This window comes from Malus sylvestris, chromosome 15, assembly GCF_916048215.2.
Source record: "Malus sylvestris chromosome 15, drMalSylv7.2, whole genome shotgun sequence".
Lineage (NCBI taxonomy): Eukaryota > Viridiplantae > Streptophyta > Magnoliopsida > Rosales > Rosaceae > Malus > Malus sylvestris.
The window spans coordinates 46,840,776-46,854,809 of record NC_062274.1 but is presented as its reverse complement, the minus strand read 5'-3'; the positions used below and the strand labels follow the sequence as shown (position 1 = coordinate 46,854,809).

Sequence of the window (14,034 nt, the reverse complement as noted above, 5' to 3'; positions counted from 1 at the left end):
ATGTTCCATGTTAATGATAAAACAATATATGGATAAGTTTTGTTTACCTAAGTTATATCATTGGCACATGATTTTACAGTAGTATAATTTATCGTGTCATAGAAATTTAGAACTTGGCTACAATATAACTGGTACCGAGTACAATCACAGATTCACGATTAGATATGTTGTAACGACGTCTAACGATCATATCCACCCATTTATAAGTGATTTTATGAAGTACAACAATAGAATGTACTTAACAAGTCCGGCAAATGTGTTGTCCCTCGACTTTGTTTCTTCTCCATGTTTATTCGCAATCAAAAACGTTTGTACTTTGTGGTTTGTCGCCATCTCTACTTTGCTCCCCATCCTTTCCTTGATGGGAAAAAGAAGCAACATAATGAAAGCCAAAGCGTGCTGGCTTTCCCGAGCCTTACAAAAACTATATTATTTCATGCTTTATTTATATTTTTTTTATTTCTTGAAAAAAAAAAGAAAAAAAAAAACACAGAAGAACCACTTTGTTTCATGTCATGTTTTGTAGTTGTTGCAAATTGCTAGCCAGAGTGGAATCTTCAACGTGGGTGTGTACTCATATGGTCCATAGTGTTTTTTGTGTCTGGAAATGTTTGTATTCGCACCTTATACATGGGGGGAATTCCAATTACGATCAAACCAGTCGCTTTGTGCTTGATTGTCAAACAACGGATGAATCGGGGGATTCGTTCTTGGAATCTCTTCTAACATGGATCGGGAAATTCTTTCTGGACTTGGATCCTCTCCTGAGCTAATGGAGAGGATCCTCTTGACCACTAATCAATGGCCGTTGGATTTTTATCCAACGGCTATAAACAGGAAGTCCCTTTAAAATTATAATAATTATAGCTATTGGATAAAAATCCAACGGCCCATGATTAGTGGTCAGGAGGATCCTCTCCATTAGCTCAGGAGAGGATCCAAATCCATTCTTTCTTGTAATCTTGCTAAGCTTATAGTTAATTGGTTGTTGTATCGGTATATAACATGATGAAATTTTGAATGTTATGATAATACAAAGTTTCAAGTCAAGAAATTAATTACTAGAGAAGATCATGTTCCCATTGTTTACCCTCTTTTGTTTGTTACGTTCTTATAAATGAAATATCACTACCGCGTCATGTAAAAAATAAACATTGGAAACATTTCATGAGGCTTCTTTTGGGATATAAGGCTTCTTTTGGAAATGATTATTTAAAGAATACTTCTACTCGTAAGCGTTTGGATCTATTATAGAAGCAAACTCATATTAATAAAAAAAAAACTAAGAGAAATTTTATTTGAACCCATATAACCTCTTTTTATACTCAATTTATATTTTACACTCATATTCCTTTATAATTAAATTATCAATAGATCTTTACATCCGAAGTTACTACCTAAACTAACCTCACAAACTCAAATTAATATATAATTTATCTTTACACCCATTTAGAAAATAAAAACCCAAATGCAATGCTTTGTAACTCCTTCAAGGTGTAAAGAGAGCAGTATCTCTCACATGTTTGTCTTGTACTTAATCCTTCTTCTGCTGATTTTGCTTAATCCTATATAGATGATTAAAAAAACAAAAAAATTTAAATCGCATGTATGTTTCTGCTATGCTTTGGACAAGGCGCTGATTTTGTTTGTTAACCCTTAAAAATTGAAATTAAAAAAAAAACTTGGATAAATTGATTCAAAAGAAGCATCATCTATGTGATAAAACACTAGGAGACAAATTAAGGGTCCTTCTGGAAATGCATCTTTGAAAAAATAAAAACTTGAATTTTAGGTGCTTTTCCAAAAAGCACTTTCATTTTTTACCGTACAAAGAGTCATTTTTTAATAAAAATGTAAGTGCATTTTGAAAAAGCACCGAAAGTTCATGTGTTTTTTAACCTATAAGCACTTATAAGTTTTTGCCAAATAAAATAAAAAAAATGTTTTATTGACCTAAAAGAGTACGTAATTATTTTAAAATTACTTCTAAACATGCATTGAAAAATGTAAAGGTAAAACATTTTACTCAAAACTACTTGGACACTATTTTGAAGAGTAAGTTTACAATCGTATGAGAACATGCGTCATGCTTAACGGCTAGATTTGTGCCAATGTAATTAATCACAAGAGGTGAACAAGGTGATACACCACATGAGGTGAATGCAAATATTGTCTAATATGATATCTTCATTTTCAAAGCTTACATAGATATATGAAAACCAGTAGTGGATTTTGAAATTCATATCCTGATTAAGTTCATTGTCAAAACTTACTGTGTAAGGGACATGATTGTATACAGTTTTACCTAACCAAACAATGAAGTCTTTGATCACCTAGTTTTGTCAACAAGCACCTACATTTTGAAAAATGTTTCCAAATTTTCCTTTTACTTTTTTAATGAATCCTTTTTCATTGTGTTGGACTTGGATGCATTGACTATAAGAGATTAAAAAGTTACACAGTTTCTATTAATTTTTGTCTGATGATATTTTTCAATTTTTTTTAATAGACAGTTGAAAACATAAAAAAAGTGTGAAAGATAAAAAAAAATGTGTAGATAGTGCCATCATGAATATAATTAACCAGCAGCCATGCAGCCGCCCCCTTTTCTTGACTATTATTAATCTTTGTTTGCCTTAATTTCAAATGTTTGTTCTAATATTAATCATGATTCTGTCGACTTAACTTTTGATTAATGTTCTTATTAATGATTTCTCCGATCTTTATGGTCAGCAGCCACCAATAGACTTACTATTTTCATTTTATCGGTGCTAATTAAACCTAACGATCTCCGCAACGCTAACTGGCTAGTTGTTTTCCAATTGGTTTTCTCTTTCTGTTGTTTTTTTTTTTTTTTTTTTTTTTTTTGTTTTTGCCCTAGATTCATATGAACAATGAAGTTAGCGAGATCTTAAGACTCAGAGAACCTTGATATCAATTAAAAAACACAGCACCAGTCACTATTAAACAATACGATGATATACTTGCTTGGAGGGGATGAACTCATTCTTTCTTTGTGAATAGCGTATTTTTGTTGTACGAATTTCATAAAGGAACCATTCAATTTCTTAATCTTCATTTAAAGATCATCCATATAAAAGTTATTTCAATTAGAAATCATTTAGTCTTTCAAATGTATAAAACAAATCGATGATGTAGGTACCAATTAAATATTCATAATGAACCGTCCATTTGTTGGATACATTCGGATGATTAAACGATTTGCAATTCGAATGATTGTTTTGTATAAGTGATCATCTAATGAATTGATTAATAAATTATACAGTTCGAATGTTCAATTTATTCGGTTAAGACATGGGGATGTTGCAAATTGATATTGAAAAATAGTTAGTTAGTCTATTTCAGACAATATGCATAGATATTAAAAAATATATTTAGATTGTGGTAAACCTTAAGTTGCAAATTGATCCTAACTAAAACGTACGTACATGTTCCCTTAATTTCTACTTGAGCAGCATATGTTATATATATATATATATATATATATATATATATATATATATATATATATATATAAAAGCACGCAGAGAATGTATTGAATTGTCGTCAATTCGCAATAGAATGAATATAAAATAAAATTCCATATTCCACTGTACCGACAATATAATATGCACGTGGTGTTCTAGTCATTGTTCTTCAATAGGGAATCTAGATCCTCGTCGGATTCTTTTTGTGAGGATTTCGGAGATTCGTGAATCGTGTTTTGTTCATCGTATATCGTGCGATCATAAATGATTTTAAATATTTTTATTTAAAATTAAACACAAATAATATTTGACAAAAACTGACCGCATGATATATGATGAATGGACACGATTCACGAATTTTCAAAATCCTCACCAAAATGATCCGGAGACGATCTGTTGGTTCAATATGTATTCTAATTGATCATCGGGTCAGGGCATGCATTTGCATGGGTCAAAAGTGATGAGCTTCAATGAATGGGACAAGAAGCGTTAATATATTATGACTTTGAATGGCCTTGTCGAACAAAGAGAAAAAAGAGTCGTTGAATGGAAGCGAAAGGAAGTTGAAGTTTTTTCATAAAATTAATTTGATATGGGGAGTAGTTTAATTTATAAATTCATGCAAGACCATTATTTTCATTCATGTGAGATTCATTCTCAACACGCATCTTCACGTGTGGTGAATTTTCAAACTTAACATGTGAACAACACAAATTATATGAGGTTAAGCTTGTGCGGCTGTTGATACCAATTAGAAGTACCCTAACTTATCTATAAACCTATGCAAGGTCCAAACTTCCATATGCAATGGGTGGCGAGGATGATGGAAAGCATGAGCTAGCATACAGAGAGATCGAAAGACAGCAATCTCTTTCAGCCGAAAAGAAAAATGAGAGACTGAGAGAGATATAATATGATTCGTGATGCGGATAAAGACACTATATTGAACAATATTATTGATGCTTTATTGAACGTGTCCGAAACACAAGGGAATTTTGCGGTGTGTACGGCTGTGAAACTTTCTTTTCATGACTTTTAGTTTCCGTTGGAAAAGCTAAACATACATATCTATATAAATTCAGGCGCGGCGCATGCATGCATGCTTGATATATGCTTTGCGCATGGAATTTGGATGCATGCATTATTTTTCAACTGAATTCCTTTTTAGCTGGATAATATAACAAACAATGCCCTTCTCAAGTAATTAATATGTAATTAATTAGATGGATTCTTCCAACATATCGGCCAGTATCAAATTATCAACATTGATCGGGATTTTATATCCACTCCTACTGTGTTTTTGAAAAATAAGGAAATAGAACTCAAAATCAAGCTGAAATTAATACGAAAGACTCCAAGTAGAGCTCCTAAGTAAAATCAAGTGACTCTTCTGCCACAACAACAACAACAAAGCCTTTTCCCACTAAGTGGGGTCGGTTATATGAATCCTAGAACGCCATTGCGCTCGGTTTTGTGTCATGTCCTCCGTTAGATCCAAGTACTCTAAGTCTTTTTTTAGGGTCTCTTCCAAAGTTTTCCTAGGTCTTCCTCTACCCCTTCGGCCCTGAACCTTTGTCCCGTGGTCACATCTTCGAACCAGAGCGTCAGTAGGCCTTCTTTGCACATGTCCAAACCACCGTAACCGATTTTCTCTCATCTTTCCTTCAATTTCGGCTACTCCTACTTTACCTCGGATATCCTCATTTCTAATCTTATCCTTTCTCGTGTGCCCACACATCTAACGAAGCATCCTCATCTCCACTACACCTACGTGTCGATGCTTCACCGCCCAACATTCTATGCCATACAGCATTGCCGGCCTTATTGCCGTCCTATAAAATTTTCCCTTCAGCTTCCGTGGCCTACGACGGTCACACAACACACCGGATGCACTCTTCCACTTCATCCATCCAGCTTGTATTCTATGGGTGAGATCTCCATCAAATTCTTCGTTCTTTTGCAAGATAGATCCTAGGTAGCGGAAATGGTCGCTCTTTGGTATTTCCTGATCTCCGATCCTCACCCCTAACTCATTTTGGCCTCCGTTTGCACTGAACTTGCACTCCATATATTCTGTCTTTGATCGGCTTAGGTGAGGACCTTTAGATTCCAACACTTCTCTCCAAAGGTTAAGCTTCGCGTTTACCCCTTCCTGCGTTTCATCTATCAACACTATATCGTTTGCGAAAAGCATACACCAAAGAATATCATCTTAAATATTAAGTTTGTGATCTTCGCTAGATTGCTCCGGTCATTAGTGTGGATAAGTATGTAAATGGATAGAGACAGGAAGCAAACACAAGATGTACGTGGTTCACCCAGATTGGCTACGTCCACGGAGTAAAGGAGTTCTCATTAATTGTGAAGGGTTTACACAGTATATAGGTTCAAGCTCTCCTTTAGTGAGTACAAGTGAATGATTTAGTACAAATGACATTAGGAAATATTGTGGAAGAATGATCTCGTAATCACGAAACTTTTAAGTACCGAAGTGTGGTATCGTCTTCACTTTCCTTATCTGTCTCATAGGTAGATGTGGCATCTTCTTTGGAAGTACTATTCCTCCCTCCAGGGGTGGTATCTTTAACTGGTGGAGATGCACAAGGTAATGTATCAATTTCACTTGACGCTTACTTGTAGTTTCAGGCTTGGTCAAGCGCGATACAAACCATGTAGTAGGAGTCCCCCAAGTCGCCGAGCTAGGGGATCTGCTGAAAGAGGTGACAGACAAGGTAAGCAATCAAAGCTCCAAGCAATCAGTCCCAGATCAGAAGTTTGATTTCGAGTTCCGGCTGATTGTTATCATTCTCCTTATCTTGCAAGTAGCATGAAGGATAAAGAGAAGAAAAGGAGAAAAGGTGATATGAGATACTTTTTCTTTTGAAGAAGTAACTTTCCACATGCTTATTCTTGAACTGGGCTGGAGGGTTTTCTTGTTTCCGCCAGAGTATAAGGCCGACTGAAGAATTTGAGGGTCAAAACAAGTCCATCAAATCTAGAGTACGTTCGACCCTGCTGATATGGGATACTTTTGCTGTTGACAAAGTAGTGGATGTATCGGCACGTGGTTGCGCTTGTCTCCACATGCTTCCTTGTATCCTTCTCACTTGCCCTATTTGTTCCTCAGGCAGATGTGGTATCTTCTCGGGAAGCATAAGATGTTGAAGATGAGTACTCGAGAGCAATGAGGTTCCAGGCAGTCAGTTCTGGACTGGAAGCTTGATTCCAAGTGCTGACTGATTGCTCTCTTTCTCCTTGTCTTGCAGGTAAGAACAAGGCCAAAGGAAAAAGCATGATATGGGATACTCTTGCTTTTAACCCTGATGATATGAGATATTCTTGCTCTAGTGTAGCTTGTTTGCAGAGGTATTCTCGGGGGGGGGGGGAAAGAAAGCTGAGTATTTCGAGAGGTTTCGTTGGGAGTGCACTCTCAGATATGAGGAAGGGTTGAGCATTTTTGCAGGTCTGCCTGTCCGTTGAGGATGGAGGTCGACATATATAGGAGTCTCCCTAACAAGGAGTAATACTATTCTTTTACCCTACTTGGTCATAGCACGGTAGTGGGAGCTGCCAGCTTCACGTGTTTTAACTCTGTCAGAGCACTTTGAAAAAGTGGTCTGTGGTATCTGGAAAGCTGATGTTACGTGTGAATATTACAGATAAGCTTTATCCAAGGAGATCTGGCTCTCGAAGTTGAGAAAGCGGTGTGAGGATTACAGACAAGCTTTATCTAAGGGGCTCTCGAAGTTGAGAAAGCGGTGCCTCTTCGGTTTTCGAACAAGCAATCTTGTCGGGGATCTGTCTCTCGAGATTCGGAGAACGGTGCCTCTTCGATTTTTGAGAAAGCAATCCTGCTAGGAGTCTGGCTCTCGAGATTCGGATAGCGGTGTCTCGTCGCTTTTTGAGAAAGTAATCATGTTGGGAGTCTGGCTCTCGAGGTTCGGAGGACGGTGCCTCTTCGATCTTGAAGCAAGCAATCTTGTTGGGAGTGTTTTCTCGAATGTGAGTAAAGGTTAGGCCTGTTTGCTAGTCTACCGTGCCACAGAGCACAGAGGTTGACCCACAGGGACTTTCCAATTATCCAGCAATGGTCCTGTTCCTTTACCCTTGTGGGTAATAATATGATAGCTAGACCTTCAAAATTTATGTGTCTAAACTTTGTTAGTGTTGTTTCTTTTCTATTATTTTACCCTTCTTGGTCATAACGATGTAATGGGAGCTGCAAGCTTCACGTGTCTAAACTTTGTAAGAGATTTTTGGCAAAGTTATCTGTGGTACCCGTGAGCTGATGTTGCGTGTGGAAAGTGAATGATTGAACAGTAACATTGACGTGTTTTCTACTTCACTAGAAATCTTCGACAGAATGCCCGTAATTTCTGCAAAGTTGAGTGTGCATGTGACAGATGCTGACAAGGCTGAAAAAGTAGGTGCCTCTTCGATTTCTGAGATCGGCCCTCGTGGTCTCTGAGCAGCCCAGCTTTTGAGAAAGCAAGCGTCTCTTCGATTTCTGTGATCGACCTTTGTGGTCTTTGAGCAGCCCAGCTTTTGAGAAAGCAAACGCCTCTTCGATTCCTAAGATCGGCCCTTGTGGTCTCTGAGCAGCCCAGCTTTTGAGAAAGCAAACGCCTTTTCGATTTCTGAGCAGGCGCCTCTTCGATTTCTGAAGCTCCATCGAGTGCGGATTTTTATAGAGGCTGGTATTAAGTTCCAAAGCACATTTGAATCTCCACCAGTAGAAGCTCCCTTCTTGCATTTCTAAGATCTTGATTTGTCCGACCTCTTTTCTCTTCAATACCTTTGAAAATGTCTGGCCCCTCCGACCGTCGTTTTGACTTGAACCTTGTTGAAGAGGCAGCCACGCCTTCTCCAGACAACATATGGCGCCCATCCTTCTTATCCCTTACTGGTCCTCTTACCGTTAGGGATTCCGTGATGAAGAATGATATGACCGCTGCGGTGGTGGCCAGGAACCTTCTCACTCCCAAAGATAACAGACTACTTTCCAAACGGTCTGATGAGTTGGCTGTTAAGGATTATCTGGCTCTCAGTGTTCAGTGTGCAGGTTCTGTGTCTAATATGGCCCAACGCCTATTTGCTCGAACCCGCCAAGTTGAATCATTGGCGGCTGAAGTGATGAGTCTCAAACAGGAGATTAGAGGACTCAAGCATGAGAATAAACAGTTGCATCAGCTCGCTCATGACTATGCTACAAACATGAAGAGGAAGCTTGACCAGATGAAGGAATCTGATGGCCAGATTTTACATGATCATCAGAGGTTTGTGGGTTTGTTCCAAAGGCATTTATTGCCTTCGTCTTCTAGGGCTGTACCGTGTAATGAAGCTCCAAATGATCAACCTCCGATGCCTCATCCTTCTAGGGTGCTGTCCAGTACTGAGGCTCCGAATGATCCCCCTCCGGTGCCTTCTCTTTCTGGGGCTCTGCCGACTGGTGAGACTTCTCCTAAGCAACCTTTGTGAAGGCTCCCTCTTGTTTGTTTATTTTGACTCATGTATATGTACATATTTGTAACTTCTTAGAGATATCAATAAATAAGCTTTGTTTCATTTCAACGTATTGTGTTAAATACACCAAAGCCTTCTTCACTAAGTTCTTTGAATTTTTCTTTTGTTGAAGCTTGTATGTTAAAGCTTTGCTCGATCCTGTGCCATGTCCTCCGTTAGATCCAAGTACTCTAAGTCTTTTCTTAGAGTCTCTTCCAAAGTTTTCCTAGGTCTTCCTCTACCCCTTCGGCCCTGAACCTCTGTCCCGTAGTCGCATCTTCTAACCGGAGTGTCAGTAGGCCTTCTTTGCACATGTCCAAACCACTGTAACCGATTTTCTCTCAGTTTTCCTTCAATTTCGGCTACTCCTACTTTACCTCGGATATCCTCATTCCTAATCTTATCCTTTCTCGTGTGCCTACACATCCAACGAAGCATCCTCATCTCCATTACACCCATTTTGTGTACGTGTTGGTGCTTCACCGCCCAACATTCTGTGCCATACAGCATCGCCGACCTTATTGCCGTCCTATAAAATTTTCCCTTAAGCTTCAGTGGCATACGACGATCACACAACACGCCGGATGCACTCTTCCACTTCATCCATCCAGCTTGTATTCTATGGTTGAGATCTCCATCTAATTCTCCGTTCTTTTGCAAGATAGATCCTAGGTAGCGAAAACGGTCGCTCTTTGGTATTTCCTGATCTCCGATCCTCACCCCTAACTCATTTTGACCTCCATTTGCACTGAACTTGCACTCCATATATTCTGTCTTTGATCGGCTTAGGCGAAGACCTTTAGATTCCAACACTTCTCTCCAAAGGTTAAGCTTCGCATTTACCCCTTCCTGAGTTTCATCTATCAACACTATATCGTCTGCGAAAAGCATACACCAAGGAATATCATCTTGAATATGTCCTATTAACTCATCCATTACCAACGCAAAAAGGTAAGGACTTAAGGATGAGCCTTGATGTAATCCTACAGTTATGGGGAAGCTTTCGGTTTGTCCTTCATGAGTTCTTACGGCAGTCTTTGCCTCTTCATACATATCCTTTATAGCTTGGATATATGCTACTCGTACTCATTTCTTCTCTAAAATCCTCCAAAGAATGTCTCTTGGGACCCTATCATACGTTTTTTCCAAATCTATAAAGACTATGTGTAAATCCTTTTTCCCATCTCTATATCTTTCCATCAATCTTCGTAAGAGATAGATTGCCTCCATGGTTGAGCGTCCTGGCATGAACCCGAATTGGTTGTCCGAAACCCATGTCTCTTGCCTCAATCTATGCTCAATGACTCTCTCCCAGAGCTTCATTGTATGACTCATTAGCTTAATACCCCTATAGTTCATGCAATTTTGTACGTCGCCCTTATTCTTGTAAATAGGCACCAAGGTGCTCTTTCGCCACTCGTTTGGCATCTTCTTCGTTTTCAAAATCCTATTGAAAATGTCAGTGAGCCATGCTATACCTGTCTCTCCCAAGGCTTTCCACACTTCAATCGGTATATCGTCTGGGCCCACTGCTTTTCTATGCTTCATCTTCTTCAAAGCTACAACCACTTCTTCCTTCCTGATTCGACGATAAAAGGAGTAGTTTCTACACTCTTCTGAGTTACTCAACTCCCCTAAAGGAGTACTCCTTTCATGTCCTTCATTGAAAAGATTATGAAAATAACCTCTCCATATGTCTTTGACCGCGTTCTCTGTAGCAATAACCTTTCCATCCTCATCCTTGATGCACCTCACTTGGTTTAGGTCCCTTGTCTTCTTTTCCCTTGCTCTAGCTAGTTTATAGATATCCAACTCTCCTTCTTTGGTATCTAGTCGCTTATACATATCGTCATAAGCCGCTAACTTAGCTTCTCTCACAACTTTCTTCGCCTCTTGCTTCGCTCTTCTATACCTTTCACCATTTTCATCGGTCCTATCCTTGTATAAGGCTTTACAACAGTCCTTCTTAGTCTTCACCTTTGTTTGTACCTCCTCATTCCACCACCAAGATTCCTTTTGGTGTGGAGCAAAGCCCTTGGACTCTCCTAATACCTCTTTTGCTACTTTTCGGATACAGCTAGCCATGGAATCCCACATTTGGCTAGCTTCCCCCTCTCTATCCCACACACACTGGGTGATTACTTGCTCTTTGAAAATGACTTGTTTTTCTCCTTTTAGATTCCACCATCTAGTCTTTGGGCACTTCCAAGTCTTGTTCTTTTTTCTCACTCTTTTGATATGTACATCCATCACCAACAAGCGATGTTGATTAGCCAAGCTCTCCCCCGTTATAACTTTGCAATCCTTACAAGTTATACGATCCCCTTTCCTCATTAGAAGAAAATATATTTATGTTTTTGACGACCCACTCTTGTAGGTGATCACATGTTCTTCTCTCTTCTTAAAGAAGGTGTTGGCTAAGAAGAGATCATATGCCATTGCAAAATCCAAGATAGCTTCCCCATCCTCATTTCTCTCCCCAAAACCATGGCCACCATGAAAACCTCCATAGTTGCCTGTCTCCCTGCCCACGTGTCCATTTAAATCTCCTCCTATAAATAACTTCTCCGTCTGAGCAATTCCTTGCACCAAGTCTCCAAGGTCTTCCCAAAATTTCTCCTTCGAACTCGTATCCAACCCTACTTGAGGTGCGTACGCACTAATCACATTGATGAGTTCTTGTCCTATTACAATCTTGATTGCCATGATTCTATCTCCTACCCTCTTGACATCTACAACATCTTGTGTCAAGGTCTTGTCCACAATGATGCCAACACCGTTTCTCGTTCTATTTGTGCCCGAATACCAAAGCTTAAACCCTGAGTTTTCTAGATCCTTTGCCTTAAGACCAACCCACTTAGTTTCTTGTAGGCACATAATATTTATCATTCTCCTCACCATAACTTCCACTACTTCCATAGATTTTCCCGTTAAGGTTCCTATATTCCACGTTCCTAAACGCATTCTACTCTCTTGAACTCTACCCTTCTGTCCTAGCTTCTTCACCATCCCCCGTCTAATAGGATCAAAGTACTTCTTTTGTGTGTCCTGTGTAAAGTTGATACGAGCATATGCTCCCAAACAACTTTGAGTGGAGTCGTTCGAAAAGAAGTTTCTATGGCCCCCTTGCTCATTTAACACTGCATCCGGGTACCGATGGAGATACAGTGACCCTTGCTCACTTATCACTGTGCTCGGGCCACACAGCGCGCCACTTACGGGTGACGTCCTAGCTTTAGCGTAATTTTGTTCTGGATTCATTGTCATAAGGATTTGACGTAACTGTGGAGTGCCGGCTGTCGACTACCTGACGCCCTCCTCCTCCTCCTTTATCCGGGCTTGGGACCGGCAATGTAAGATAAACTTACATAGGCGGAGTTCAAGTGACTCTTCTGCCAAGATACAAAAATTAGAACAAGATGAGGCGTACTTCGTGTTTGGATTAAAAGTTAACTTTGGGCTCAAGAAAGGAGTTGGCCCAAAAGGAGGCCCGAAAGGGAAGATAGCCGAAGCCCAGTCGAAGCCCAGAAGGCAGAAATGGCCTTTTCTGACTTGGTGCAGCTCATGAAGACCACTTGCTTACCTATCCAAAGGCCAAGTGGTATAGACTGATCAGCTACACAGCCCATAAAGTACTTTATGATGGCAGTACATGTAAAAAAGCCGATGAGTCATCACCCTCAAACCGCATTCGGGTAAGGCTGCTGCTACAGGAAGCCAAGCCGAGTTGTCTATATAAGAAGAAGGAGAAACCAGGAATAAGGACACTCAATCAAACAAACAAATGCAAGCACAAACTCTGCTCAAAGCCAGATTTGCCTTCAAAACAAAGCTATAGTCAGCCTTCATCCCTTTCGGGACAAGCCTTCATCCCCTTCGGGATAACCCTCTCTTCAACCCTTTGTAATAGCTCTGCTACCTTGTTCAACCTTGCTGTAGTATCGATTCATCTTTTGTAATCTCTCTCTCTATCCCTCTAAGCTTTCAGACCTTTGAAAAAACTACAAAGATAGGAACCTGCAAGACGAGCAACCTTACCCGATAAGGTTTAACCTTGCCCGACCTTCTTTGCTTTGTTTTTGTCTTTTCAATATGTTGTATACTTCCAGTTATATGCAAGTTATTTCTAGCAATATGACTATTAAAAGGCTTTCTCAGTACTTGAATCCGATTTGAATATATCGTCAGTGTTCAAACCAGATCCAAGTCCTAAGCCCTCGGGCATGTAAATCTGATCAGTTAAAAGTCCTTGGCCTCAAGGCATAAAAAAGAACCTTATGTGGACTTAACCCATCCACGACGGTCCTTGATAAACGAGAAGTCTGAAGTTACTTGGGGCGCAAGTAATCAACCTACCTTCTAGTTTTCTTTCTATTATATCATGATTACCATAGAACGCTTGAACATGGAATGAATTCTAATGGAAAGCCTCAAGGCCTACACCTAAGGCCCCACAAAGGCATCTATTTGGATTCATTCCGTTCTATAAGAATGAACTCTGATGGGAAGCATCAAGGCCTACACCTAAGGCCCCACGAAGGCACCTATTTGGGTTCATTCTACTTCTTGGACTCGGGTAATCAGAAGTATAATAGTTAGAAAACTCCGGCATTCACGAGAACAAATATGACGTGTTCGAGCACCGGTTTAGTTATTGATGGGAAGCCTCAAGGCCTACACCTAAGGCCCCACAAAGGCACCTGTTATAACTAACACGGTTTCTTGGATACAGAGGAGGATCTGAGACCAATACAGATCAGTGGTTTATTGGGGGTTGATGATCGGGCAAGGATTGTTTGTCTTTTGCAAGAATTCAAAGACTGCTTTGCTTGGCATTATACCGAGATGCCAGGGTTAGATCCAACCTTGGTGGAACATAGAATGCCCATCAAAGAGGGATATAAACCTGTCAAGCAAGCACCACGGAGGATGTCAAATGAGATAGAAGAAAAGGTCAAAGAAGAGATTGAAAGGCTAGTGAAAGCTGGCTTTATCAGACCAGCCAAATATGTGGAGTGGTTGGCCAACATCGTACCCGTTTTAA

General features: G+C 39.7%; 1 protein-coding gene across 1 annotated transcript in view; it reads left to right on the top strand.

Moving 5' to 3' along the window:
- Positions 1-9,015, top strand: part of LOC126601767 (uncharacterized) — a 40,435-nt gene extending 31,420 nt beyond the window's left edge. The window contains exon 2 of the mRNA XM_050268526.1: positions 7,916-9,015. Within this exon, the coding sequence (XP_050124483.1) occupies positions 8,292-8,966 (675 nt within the window). The 5' untranslated portion in view covers positions 7,916-8,291 and the 3' untranslated portion in view covers positions 8,967-9,015. The remainder of the gene's footprint in view (positions 1-7,915) is intronic.
- Positions 9,016-14,034: the final 5,019 nt, after the last annotated feature.